At 47.5% G+C, this 12736-nt stretch overlaps 1 protein-coding gene across 5 annotated transcripts in view; it reads right to left on the reverse strand.

The window, feature by feature from the left end:
- The window catches only part of LOC102396444 (feline leukemia virus subgroup C receptor-related protein 2), a 58411-nt gene that overhangs the window by 17529 nt on the left and 28146 nt on the right, over positions 1–12736 (reverse strand). For 4 of the 5 annotated variants that reach the window (XM_044924726.2, XM_044924724.2, XM_044924725.2 and 1 more), the window contains exons 2-3: positions 11817–11958; positions 9235–9375 (exon numbers count right to left, since the gene is read on the reverse strand). In XM_044924726.2, the coding sequence (XP_044780661.2) occupies positions 9235–9375; positions 11817–11958 (283 nt within the window). The remainder of the gene's footprint in view (positions 1–9234; positions 9376–11816; positions 11959–12736) is intronic. The other variant, XM_044924727.2, reaches the window with a different exon arrangement.

Genomic DNA, 12736 nt, shown 5'->3' on the forward strand with positions numbered 1-12736 from the left:
CATATCCTCATTCCCATTTCATGGATAAGAAAAGGCACACACATTTAAAAAACAAATACAGAGGCCGTTCTGGAAGGCCCACCAGGGGTCTTTTTAATTTCAGCTAATTTTGAGGCTCACATGACTGCCACTGGCACACCTGGCATTAGGCCCGCTTAGAAGGACGTAAGACAGGACACGGTGCCCAGGGACGGCAGCCTCGGGCGCCCCTCTTCACTGGAGCCGGTCCACAGGACCTCAGGGCGCAGAGCCACCCAGAAGCCATCCTCTTTTGCCCCCAAGCGGATGGCTCAGCGCAGGGAAACATGGGCGTGACCCCCACCCTGCCTCAACCCCTCCCAGCAGCCACTGTTGTTTGTAACTCAAGCACAGGCATAGTTGCCAGGATCCCCGTAAAGGACAGGCCCGTGGAGAGAGTCGCCGTGCCTAGAGAAACACAAAGAATGGCTTCCCAACAGGGCTGAGAAGATCGCCCAGCCCACTGCAGTTATTTTCATGAGAAGTAAAGTCTAACCGCAGTTGACTTCCATTCTTGATCAGGTTCCCAGAGCAATGAGATACAAAGTTAAGCCAAGGTCAAATTCTCCTGCAAAGTGGGGGGTCTGGTTTGCCCTCCACACCATCATGTTCGTGGTAAGAGGCAGGGCTGCATCAAACCCAGACTGTAGGGTGCCAGCTCCTCCATCTTAAACACTCGATTTTATATCCTCACGGAACTGATCCTCAAAGACTCCCCCAGCTCAGCTCACTGGTAGTTTCACGCCCAGACTCTCCGAGCAGGTCACCTCAGGGATGCAGCAAGGCTGAGCTCAGTGCCCCAGACGTGCCACCAAATATCACTATAGCTGCCACTCAGGCTCTCAGCAACCTCTTAGATAACAAGCATAGCTACACCTCACCTTCTTACCACTTACCACTCCCAGCCACTTGGAAATTCCATTTCCAGGTCAAGAGAACCCACAAGGAGACACATTCCTGAAATGGGGGGTAGGGTGGTGCAAGGAGGATGATACCAGCCCCCTTCCTGCCCCTCAGTTTAACAAGGCCAGGGGACAGGGCACACGCCAGTCAAGTTCAGCTTGGGCCCACCTGGGCTGAACAAGGAGGGCAGAATCCCCAGGCAACTGAGAAATTATCCAAGAGGACTGGGAGCAAAAAACTCTAAACACCAGCACTTTCGTGACCCCAAAACAGAGAAAGAAACAGTGCAGAGAGGGCTGATCAGGGAAGGCGAGCAGCTTTGTGATGCTCAAAGGTTTAGGAAAATCTCTTCCAGATCAACAACCCCTGGGAGCTCGTTAGAGATGCAAATCGTGATCCCACCCAGACCTCCTGCTGTAGAAACTGGGAGTGGGGCTTTTGTCCGTGCTAACAAGTCCTCGAGGTAATCCTGATAAAGCTTGAGACCCACTGGTTCAGCTAGATTAGTGTCATCTACCAGTAACCATCCCTGGCTCCCAGCCAGATAGGAGATGGAGTCAGGGCTAAGGCAGGGAGGGTGTGGAGCCGGGCAGGGGTTCCCCCTGGAAGGCTGCCATTCTTTTCAATTCTTTCTACATTCCAACCCTAAAGGAATTAGAAATTTCGAATCCCTTTTGAATAAGATGGCCCTCCCCATATTGCCAAAGGTTGCCAGATACAGTTAAATGGCGAGAGTCTACTCCACTGACTTCCCTGCTGGCTCAGACGGTAAAAGCTTCTGCCTGCAATGCAGGGGCCCTGGGCTCGATCCTGGGTCGGGAAGATCTCCTGGAGAAGGAAATGGCAACCCACTCCAGTACCTTGCCTGGAAAATCCCATGGCTCTTGCCTGGAAAATCCCATGGATGGAGAAGCCTGGTAGGCTACAATCCATGGGGTCACAAAGAGTCGGACACGACCGAGCGACTTCACTTTCTTTCCACTCCACTGACCAAACCAAGGGGTCCGGCGTCCACACTGAAGGGTAGGAATGGAATTCATGCTCTGTCCTGTGCATGACTACTTCTCACAGGAATGCAGGTGACTGTGTTATATTTGAGTGTGATTGTCCCTCAACAATGTAAGCCTGCCAGGTCAGTGAAATGTGATCGCCCCTGAAAGGCCAGGTCATGCCTGTATCAGCCACCTGTGGGAGAGGTGTGGGTCCCTGAGGGGGTGGACTTTAGAAAGGCAGAAGGGACTCTGAGTTTCTGTCTTGTGTCAAGACTAAATTATACAAATGGCAGCCTAGAGATCACTGGCATTAGAAGGCCTCAGATTTTTTAAATGCAGATTTCTGAGCTCTACCAGGACCTACTTAATTTGATTCTCCTGGAATGAAGTTAGGAATCTGCATTTTAACAACAATAAACCACCCCCCCCTCCCCGGGCATCTCTTAAACTCACTGATAAGGTGACTAAATGGCCTTGGGCACAAGAAGATCACAGAGCAGGCCCAGGCTGTGAGAGGCTGGGGTTCCCATGGAGGCAGCTGGGAGGGGAAGGGGCTTCAAGACCCCAAGAATCACCCATTACACACCCACATTAGAGGTTCTCAACTCTGCTGCATGCTAGAATCTCCTGGAATGCTTGCAAAGGCAGATTCCCAGGCCCTCGCAGACTCTCTGAATCTGACTTTCCAGAAGAGAGGCAGGGAATCCAGACACACACCACCCACAACCCAGGGGACTCTACTATCAGGCCAGAGTGGGAAACTCTGATCCCAGATCTCATGTCTGGGTTCTGGGAACTCTGTGCTCATTTCCCTTTTGTCCTCCTGAACCTGGAGTAAACTGTTGGTTTAAAGGGCCAGCCTGACCTCAGCAAAGCTCCAGGGACTCCCAGAAGGATTTGCTACACCCCGTATCTTGCCAGCATCTTGAGGGGTCACACAGCTCCACTGAGGCCCATGTAGGGCGGTGTAAAGGCCTTGAGAGCCCCAAGGACAGGTGTCCTCGGACTCAGGTTGAGGCTGTGAGTTCAGATGCCCAACCCTGCAGATTCTTCACAAGCATAGCTTGAGTTCCAGGGAACTCAAATGGGAAGCAAAGGTTATTATTCTTTTCTGAGGGGCCGGTTCTTAGAGACAAAGGAGGACCCCAGGATGGGTGAAGGTGGTACACTCAGTCATTAGCAGAGCTGATACCAAAAACTCAGACCTTATGTTCCTTATGTACCAACTCTGCGTTCACTGGCCCATCAATCAAGGCTATTAATCCAAGACATGTGCACCCAGATCCAGCACATTTGTCCATGAAACTCTATCAACTGCTTGATTCCCAACGACATGGTCCTAAGAGTTCATAATTCAGAGGAAAATACAAACATTGTGTATCATACGGTTACATGTGTCCTCGTCGCTCAGTTGTGTCGACTCTTTACGACCCCGTGGACTGTAGCCCACCAGGCTCCTCTGTCCATGGAATTTTCTGGACAAAAATACTGGAGTACATTGCCATTTCTTACCCCAGGGTACTCCAGGGGATCTTCCCGACGCTGGGATCAAATCCGAGTTTCCTGCATCTCCTTTATTGGCAGGCAGATTCTTCACCACTGAGCTACCTGGGAAGCCCTACACGAAATGGTTATACATGCATATAATTAAAGTATGAACCATGTCCCTTTTCAAAGCTTAACCTGCAGGATTCTGGGAGGTCTCACAGCATTTAGTCGAATTTGTAGAGGGTCTTTTTTTTTGGTTGTGTGTGCCTTTTCAATTTGGAGCAAAGATTGTAGGAGAAGAAAGCAGGGATTCTTAGGCAGATTGAGTGTCAAACAGTGCCTTTATATGACCTGTAACCCTCAGAAAGACACATTAAGATTGAAACCTCATCATGCCCATGTCCCAAAGATGGCTGGTCAGTGAAGGCAGGTCCTGCTTCTAACCCCCAGAACTCCAGAGCCTCATCTTCAAGGAAAGCAAGCCCCAGGGAAAGGGTCTGAGGACTGAATCTGAGGAAGGACAATCCATCACTACCACCCCTGCCAGACAGATCCAGAGGCCACTCAGGCAACTGAGGCTGAAAACGGACCCCCGTTCTGTCTCCAAGAGGCTCCCTTCGGCATGGGGAGACAAAGTGGCGTGGTTAGGAAGACAGGCTTTGGTCTCAGACAGACAGTTTATACTAAGCTCTCTTGCTTACTACTGTTTAATCACAGGCAAGGAATTAAATCAGAGCCTCAGTTTCCTTAGGTATAAAATGGAGCAGTTAAGCACCTAGGTCATGGATTTCTTTAGAAGATTAAATGAGATAATGCATATAAAGCACTTTACACGGTGCCTGACACACAGTAACAGCTTGATAACATTTTTTCCCAAATCTGTGATCAAGCCTAAGAATCATTTCCTAGTTGGCAAAGACCCTGTCACCAAGTCCAACCCTCTCTCAAGAAAATAAGGCTTGTGTTTTTCTGACTATAATGAAATGTGTGCAAACAACCAGATTAGTTCAACGCTTTCTCACTGGGATTGCCCCAGGCTTTTGAGAAAAATGTTAAGAAATTCTATTTTTTTTGAAACTGGACATTTTTAATATAATGTCATCCCTACAAACGAGATTCTTCTCCTTCCCCATTTGTTGCCGCTGCAGTTTGGACTCATTTTGTAACACCTGTGTCCTTTGTCATGTGCAACCACTGGTTTCTGCTCTACTAACTTAGTTTAGGACTAATGATTAGACAGAGATTTCCTTAAATACTGTAAGCCCATAAGTCTCCCATTTTGCTGAGGACCTCTGTGTATTCGCTGGGATTCGCCTGTGATGCTTCAGCAGGGTGGTGCCACCTCTGCCCTAGCCTTCACTTTCCCCTTACACAGAGCTTCACGTTCAGCCAGAGGTGAGACTTTAGCACTTCCCTGGGTCTGTCCTGAGCATGTGCATAGCTCTGGGCACGCAGATTTCTAGACTGCTAAGAATATGTCAGAGGTTTCCAAAGCCCCCTGGTTGTCTCATTCTCCAGATTTTCCTTTCAAGATCTTTGGCCAGCCTCCTGATGACCCCAACCAGTATTGCAACCTCAGACAGTTGTGATGTTAAACAGTGACTGCTTTTAATAAATACCCTGGACATAGTGCTTTCCCATTGAGAAAACTCTGAGTCAGGTCAAATATAGGCAAATCCTCTGAATGGACCCTTTACAGGGAAACGGAAGTCAAATAAACAGTGAGCTAGGGATGGGACTTTGTTGGCAGGGCAGGGGCGGGGGGCTGTCCAAAATTGTTTGGCCCCTCCAGTGGCTGTGAGGTTGCTAGTTTTCACAGCTATCATGTCTGGGAAGCTAGTTTTCAAGGCTACCACAGAGTCTGGAGGGGAGGATTGGAATAGGACAAGTTAAGACACAAGGCTTGCTACTTTACCATTATTTAGCCATTTGCCTTGAACAGATGCTCGTTGGGTTAGGCCTTTAGTCAAGAACCCTGAAATTACTGATGCTGATAATCTCTGCCAGTGTTTTTGTTTTCATGGAGGAGCAGAAGATCTACTGTCCTCACTCCACCATCCCAGAAGTGTTAACCCATTTATTCTCTGTGTTATCACTTAACCAGATAGATAAGGAAGAGTATCCAGAACCCAGAGCCCAGCCCATATCAAACAGTGCTGCTCCTCATACATTTTGTTATTTCTTACTTTCATGGGTCAGTGACTTAACCCTGCCATCAACAGCCTCTAGCACTGAAGACTGAAACCTCTGGAATGAGGCCACTGCCTGGTTAATACCACCATCACCATTCTCACTCACAGAAGATATTTATTAAGCAGTTATCTGCCCTAGAATTCCACTGCTGCTGCTGCTGCTGCTAAGTCACTTCAGTCGTGTCCGACTCTGTGCGACCCCATAGACGGCAGCCCACCAGGCTCTTCTGTCCCTGGGATTCTCCAGGCAAGAACACTGGAGTGGGTTGCCATTTCCTTCTCCAATGCATGAAAGTGAAAAGTGAAAGTGAAGTCGCCCAGTCGTGTCCGACTCTTAGTGACCCCATGGACTGCAGCCTACCAGGCTCCTCTGTCCATGGGATTTTCCAGGCAAGAGTACTGGAGTGGAGTGCCATTGTCTTCTCCTAGAATTCCATGGTAGGTCTCAAATGCCCTGTTGTCAGACACAATAAGGTTTATAGCGGTCAAGGGCTGATGCACTCAAGACGTTTAATTCTAGGGAAAAGGGAAAGTTCTTAGAAGCATGGAATCCTGAGTCTGGAAGGAAACCAAAAGATCCCATTTCAGTTCAGTTCAGTTCAGTCTCTCAGTCGTGTCCGACTCTTTGCAACCCCATGAATTGCAGCACGCCAGGCCTCCCTGTCCATCATCAACTCCCAGAGTTCATGCAAACCCATGTCCATTGAATCGGTGATGCCATCCAGCCATATCATCCTCTGTCGTCCCCTTCTCCTCCCGCCTTCAATCTCCCCCAGCATCAGGGTCTTTTCTAATGAGGCAGTTCTTCACATCAGGTGGCCAAAGTTTCACTATCATGATTCACCATCCATCTATAGGCTGATATTCCCTACAATATCCCCACTAAGTAGTTGGTTCCACCTACACTTGAATATCTCTCAGTGGTGAGCAACTCCACTTTATCACCATTTTTATCACTTTATCACCATTTTTATCTTTAGTTGGCCACCCTGAGAACTGGAAACTTTGTTTTGTCAATGAATGCAGAGACACGCTCAGAACTGAGAAGGTGGAGAGAGGAGGATTGGAGACCACGGACCTTGAAGACTGACATGGATAACTGGTGCTATTCACCTAACCGATTCATATGCCTGAAAACCAGGGGTGCCTCTCTACTGATGATACCACCTCTTAGCTAACGCCTCAGCAGGCAAACACTCTAATTCAGGTAAAGGGCATTGATAAGCTTAAAATGCTAAGTTGCTACTGCTAAGTTGCTTCAGTCGTGTCCAACCTTGTGCGACCCCATAGACAGCAGCCCACCAGGCTCCTCTGTCCCTGGGATTCTCCAGGCAAGAACACTGGAGTGGGTTGCCATTTCCTTCTCCAATGCATGAAAGTGAAAAGTGAAAGTGAAGTCGCTCAGTCCTGCCTGACTCTTCGACACCCCATGGACTGCAGCCTACCAGGCTCCTTTGTCCATGGAATTTTCCAGGCAAGAGTACTGGAGTGGGTTGCCGTTCCCTGGCAAAATTCAAGAAGGAGCACAGGCAATCATGGATCAGGCTTTGGAGTCTGACAAATCTGTGTTTGAATCTTGGCTCTGCCCTTTAAAAGCTGTGTATTCTTGAGGTATTACTTAATCTCTCTGAGTTTGTTTCCTCATCTGTTAAAATGGGGAAAATGATACCATTTACCGCACATTGGTGTGGTGGGAGTTAAATAAAAAATTCTTGGCACATAGCAAATGTTATTATTGTTGAAAGACACATGGTTTCGGAGCCTAGAGAAAACCTAAGGGTATAGCCAAGTCATTATAAAAGACCCTGATGCTGGGAAAGAGGAGGAAGAGGGGATGACAGAGGATGAAATGGTTGGATGGCATCACCGACTCGATGGACATGAGTTTGAGCAAGCTCCAGGAGACAGTGAAGGACAGAGAAGGCTGGCATGCTGCAGTCCATGGGGTTGCAAAGAGTTGGACACGACTGAGCGACTGAACAATAGCCAACTGGGATTTCACTAAGAATAAGTCATGTCAAACCAATCTCACATCTTTTTTCTTCTGGTTATTGAGCATGATATACTTTCATGATTTTAATGACACCAAACTGGAGGGGTAAATGGGCAGAGTGGATAGCAGTAGAGTTGCGTGGATCTGTAAGACACCTTTAATGGAATGCCCTGAGGTTGTGGCCTTGCCCAGGTCTAGGACAACATTACCATTAATCATTAGAAAGAAGATGCTGCAAACACCTTGCTGGAAAGGTAAGCCAATATGCCAACAGAAAGACTGACATTTATCTTACCAAAGCCAAGAAAATTACATGAAATTTGGATGTTGTCTTCCATTCAGGTAGAAAAGAGGCCAAGTTAACAGATGAAGGATTGGTTGGGGAGTGATTCACGTAGTGAGACTCATGTAAACGTCCATCCACACATTCATTCAATCACGCATCTAACAACTGCTGGAGTACCTGCTCCAGGCTACAGTTCCTCCTACTGCTGATGAACTATACAGGTAAAAAGACATAAATCTCTACTCTCAGGGAGTTCCTAGTTTGTGGGGAAAGAGATCTGGAAATGACTTGTCCTGTCTGACTCTTTGTGACCCCGTGGACTGTAGCCCACCAGGCTCCTCTGACCATGGGATTTTCCAGGCAAGAGTACTGGAGTGAGTTGCCATTTACTTCTCCAAAGATGTATGGTGAAGTCGCTCAGTCATGTCCGACTCTTTGCGGCCCCATGGACTGTAGCCTACTAGGCTCCTCCATCCATGGGATTCTCCAGGCAAGAATACTGGAGTGGGTTGCCATTTCCTTCTCCAGGAGACCTTCCCAACCCAGAGATCGAACCTGGGCCTCCCACATTGCAGGCAGACGCTTTACCCTCTGAGCCACCAGAGAAGCCCTAAAAAAGCTACAAGCTTCCCTTGTAGCTCAGTCAGTAGCGAATCTACCTGCAGTGCAGGAGACCTGGGTTCAATCCCTGGGTTGGGAAGATCCCCTAGAGAAGGAAATGGCAACCCACTCCAATATCATTGCCTGGAAAAATCTCATGGACAGAGAAGCCTGGTGAGCTGCAGCCCACGGGGTCTCAAAGAGTCGGGCACAACTGAGCAACTAACACTTACTAAAAGATGTACTAAGAACAACACAATAAACGGTCACCTAATACTGCTTTAGGCCTTCCCTGGTGGCTCAGAGGGTAAAGCGTCTGCCTGCAATGCAGGAGACCCAGGTTCAATCCCTGGGTCGGGAAGATACCCTGGAGAAGGAAATGGCAACCCACTCCAGCACTCTTGCCTGGAAAATCCCATGGACAGAGAAGCCTGTTAGGCTATGACTGAGGCTAAGTCTGGTACGACACGACTGAGCGACTTCACTTTCTTTCTAATACTGCTTTGCAGCAGACATACTGGGATGAGACTTGGAGGATCAGCAGGCATGTTGCCAGGTGACTTGACAGGGGAAGGAATGGTTTCCCAGGTAAACTTAAAGGAACAGGGAAGACTCTGAGGCACAGCTGGCTCTTCTGCTTAACCCTAAATGACGACTTTACATATACATTTGGGATCTGGAAACTGTAAGATGCACAGAAACATCAGGTCTCTTGTCTCAAGTGCCCGGTTCCAGTACACCCCAGACACACGTGTATCATACCATAGGTGATGATTAGCAGCACAAAGTTGAGGTTTTTGAAGAGTCGGATGATGGAACTTAAGTACGAAGCATCAGTAGACGCCAAGGCATAGCTCAGGGACTGGGCCCTGCTTGGAGGATGTTTAGGCTTCTCTTTGAACACTGAAAGGAAACAAACAGAGATCTTTGCAAGTCCCCTGGTCCTACTCCTGCAGAGCTGACACATGGATAAGAGCTGACTCCCTCATCTGAGAAGGGGCTCAGACTCCAAAAGGAAATATTAACTCTTTGATTAAATCCTCTCGAGTCTCCTCTCTTGAAGCTGCATCTCACTGTCTGTGGCTGAGGGGCTGGTCCTTTGACTACTTTTTCTTAATGACCTTTGGACAGCTGCGATCATTGGACTTTCCAGGCAGTGCTCAAGGATAAAGGAGTCCTGTAATAAATGGCAAATACCAAATGGCAGAGCACTGAAGAATCCCACAGTAACCAGTGGACAGAAAGGAAGTGAGAGCTGAGGCTCTGGGAATTGTGGGCCCAGATGAGGACTCAGCCCCAGAGCGCCTCTCGGGGAAAGGGCTGGGCTGCCCATGAGAGCACAGAGCCTGGCACCTGCTGCCAATAAACACTTCTTGAGTGAGGGAAGGAGCTTCTCCTATTGCAGAGACCTCGAGTCCCTCCCTAGTTTCAGAATGTGAATCGGACATCTGCCTCCTGGGAAACCAGAGGACTAACACACGCTCCTGCAGGACTGGGGCTCTGATAGGAAGGACCGGGGAGGGACAGTGGGAAAACCATTCTCCGTACGTTCTAGCTTCAGTACAGCCGGTACAGTCCATCTCACTGCACTGACTGCTGTCCAGTTCTCTGGGGGCCAGACCAGTTTAACCAGCTGTCTGCCTAAATTGGTCCCCCAGCTGAAGCACCATCTTCACCCCCAGCCTCCATGAGAATGCTCCTGAAAGGTCAGGAGATGGTTTCCAGTTAGAGGAAGCTTTGGAAATGAGGTTTACTCTCTTGAACATCAAAGGTCTTCCCGTTCCACCCAGATAAATCTCCAGTCCGGACTTCAGAGTCTTGCTTCTTCCTTTCCGGAAATAGTCCTGGCCAACTTCCCCCACCCGCTGGGAACCTCTCAATCATTGTCTGACCTGTTCGCCTCCCCTTCTATCAGGGGAAAGAAATCAAGGCGAGAGATTTTTTTTTTTTAATCTTGGCAACAATAGCTGTTTGCTCAAGGATTGAGCAACCACAAACCACAATTTGGATAAGATTTTCCAGTTCCTTACTCAGTGAGCAGTGGTCAGTGCTTGCTAGTATAATGTAAAGCAAAGAAAGGTCCCAACTCCAGGATCTCTGCAAAGGACCAGGCCCTCACCTGCTACCAACACAAGAATCTGGAGCTGAGCACATTATAATTCAAAACTTCAAGGCTGTCTGAGGATATTCCTTCCTGTTCTCAACCACAGCTTCAAAGGAACACCTTTCTCACCTTTCCAGGAACTCCAGGTTCTCCGTCCAGGAGATTCTGTGAACTCTGAAAAGCCCTTCCTCTCAGTGTGGACCCCAGGGAGGGAATGACCCAGTGAGATCAGCTAGGGGAGGTCCATGATCATAATAGTGTTTGACTCTGGAGGTGAGGCCGGCAGGCGGGAAGGAAACCTTTAACGTGTATGGTGGAGTTTCAAATATTAAATGAAAGCTGGTTAACCTTTAAAGACAACTGACTCACTGAAAATGAAAACCTCTTCTACACTCTTTATCACAGCCCATCTGATATTACTCAGATAATAAAAGATGATATAAATTATACTAACCAAACATCTCAATGATTAAATCTGTATACATGGAGTAACAGTAGTTCTCTGGGGCTGGTCCTTGGGATTAACTAATTCTAGGCTAAGTTAATGGTCATCGTTTTGTGTATGCTTTTTTGTATCTTCTATATTTTTTCATAATGAGCATTATCCTATACACATTTTTTCCAAGTATTTAAAAAATGTGGGCCCCAGGCATTCTCAGGTGATTATATGAGAGCTTTAGTGTTTGTGGGTCAATCCTGTTTTATTTCAGAAATGTAGATTATGGAGTTAGCAGCTTAGGCTAGAATTCAATCTCTGCCACTTACTATCTAATCTTGAATAATTTCCTTATCTCCTCTTAAGTCACAGTTTTCTCTTGGTTAAGAGACACTGATACTAGGCGCCCCCCCCCCCCCACCCCTGCCCTCATAGGGGTCAATGAGAACAGGTACACTCAGCACAGGGCCTGTGGTATCACAAGTGCTCAGCAGAGTTGCATCAAGGGGATCAAGGCTGCCCATTAATTCTAATAAGGTCATACTGAGGAACTGGTCATTAGAACTAATCTTGACTGAGCATCTAACAAAGCACACAGGACCAGTTAATATTGTATGGGCAGCAACTACTCTGGCTAAAACATTTGAAGACCACTGGAAGCTTGGCTTCCAGTTTCTATAGACATGTTTTATAAAATACATGATACCTAGAATGGTGTTCTAGGGCCATATTCACAAGGTCCTCAACCAGGTCAGCAGGACATCCCTGTCTCCCTGCCCCCCATGGGTCTATCTGTGACCTTACCTATGATGACAAGGATGAAAAGCAGAGTGGCCACACCTGCTATTATGTAGAACATGATGCTGATGTGGTAGGCAAGCTTGTCCTGGTCTTTGATGTTGGGTACCAAGACGGGAGGGACCAAGAACCCAATGGCAATTCCAAGCTATAGAAGACAGAGACAATCAATTATAGTATCAATAGCCAAGAGGCACACATTTAAGAGACTCCTAATAAGAAACAATCCTCAACTTCCAGTCCTTAAATCCCAGACAGGGGTTGTTTCCCACTCAAGACACCAGAGATCTTTCTTTTGATTGACAGGTCAACCCACACACCCTCTTGACCACCGTCACTCTCAGTGGTGGTTTAGTTGCTAAGTCGTGTCCGACTCTTGTGATCACATGGACTGTAGCCTGCCAGGCTCCTCTGTCCATGGGATTCTCCAGGCAAGAATACTGGAGTGGGTTGCCTTTTCCTTCTCCAAGGGATCTTCCCGACCCAGGAATTGATCCCAGGTCTCCTGCATTGCAGGCAGATTCTTTACTGACTGAGCTACGAGGGAACCACTGAAAAAGATTATAGTTGGGGTTCTCATTGCAGGCGATTTTTTTTTCTAACAACAAATTAATGAAGAGCAGTTTTTATACTCCCATCTCTGTGGTAAAGTAAAACAATGCTAGTTTTGCTTTTGGTTCCAGTTAAATTCTTGATTTCACTGAATCTGTTAACCTGTAGCTGAGAGATCAGCTGAGGGATAAATTCTATACACTACAACCCCAAGAACTTGCATTCAGTGAGAGATGGAAGCCAAACATTGTGACCACACTGACAAACGTGAATGTTTAAGTTAACTTTATAACTTGTCACTTAGAAAGCATCTGTGGTGTGAATTCACAGAACTGCATACATTTATATACACAGGACATTGGCACATGCAAACT

This window comes from Bubalus bubalis, chromosome 11 (genome assembly GCF_019923935.1).
Source record: "Bubalus bubalis isolate 160015118507 breed Murrah chromosome 11, NDDB_SH_1, whole genome shotgun sequence".
NCBI lineage: Eukaryota > Metazoa > Chordata > Mammalia > Artiodactyla > Bovidae > Bubalus > Bubalus bubalis.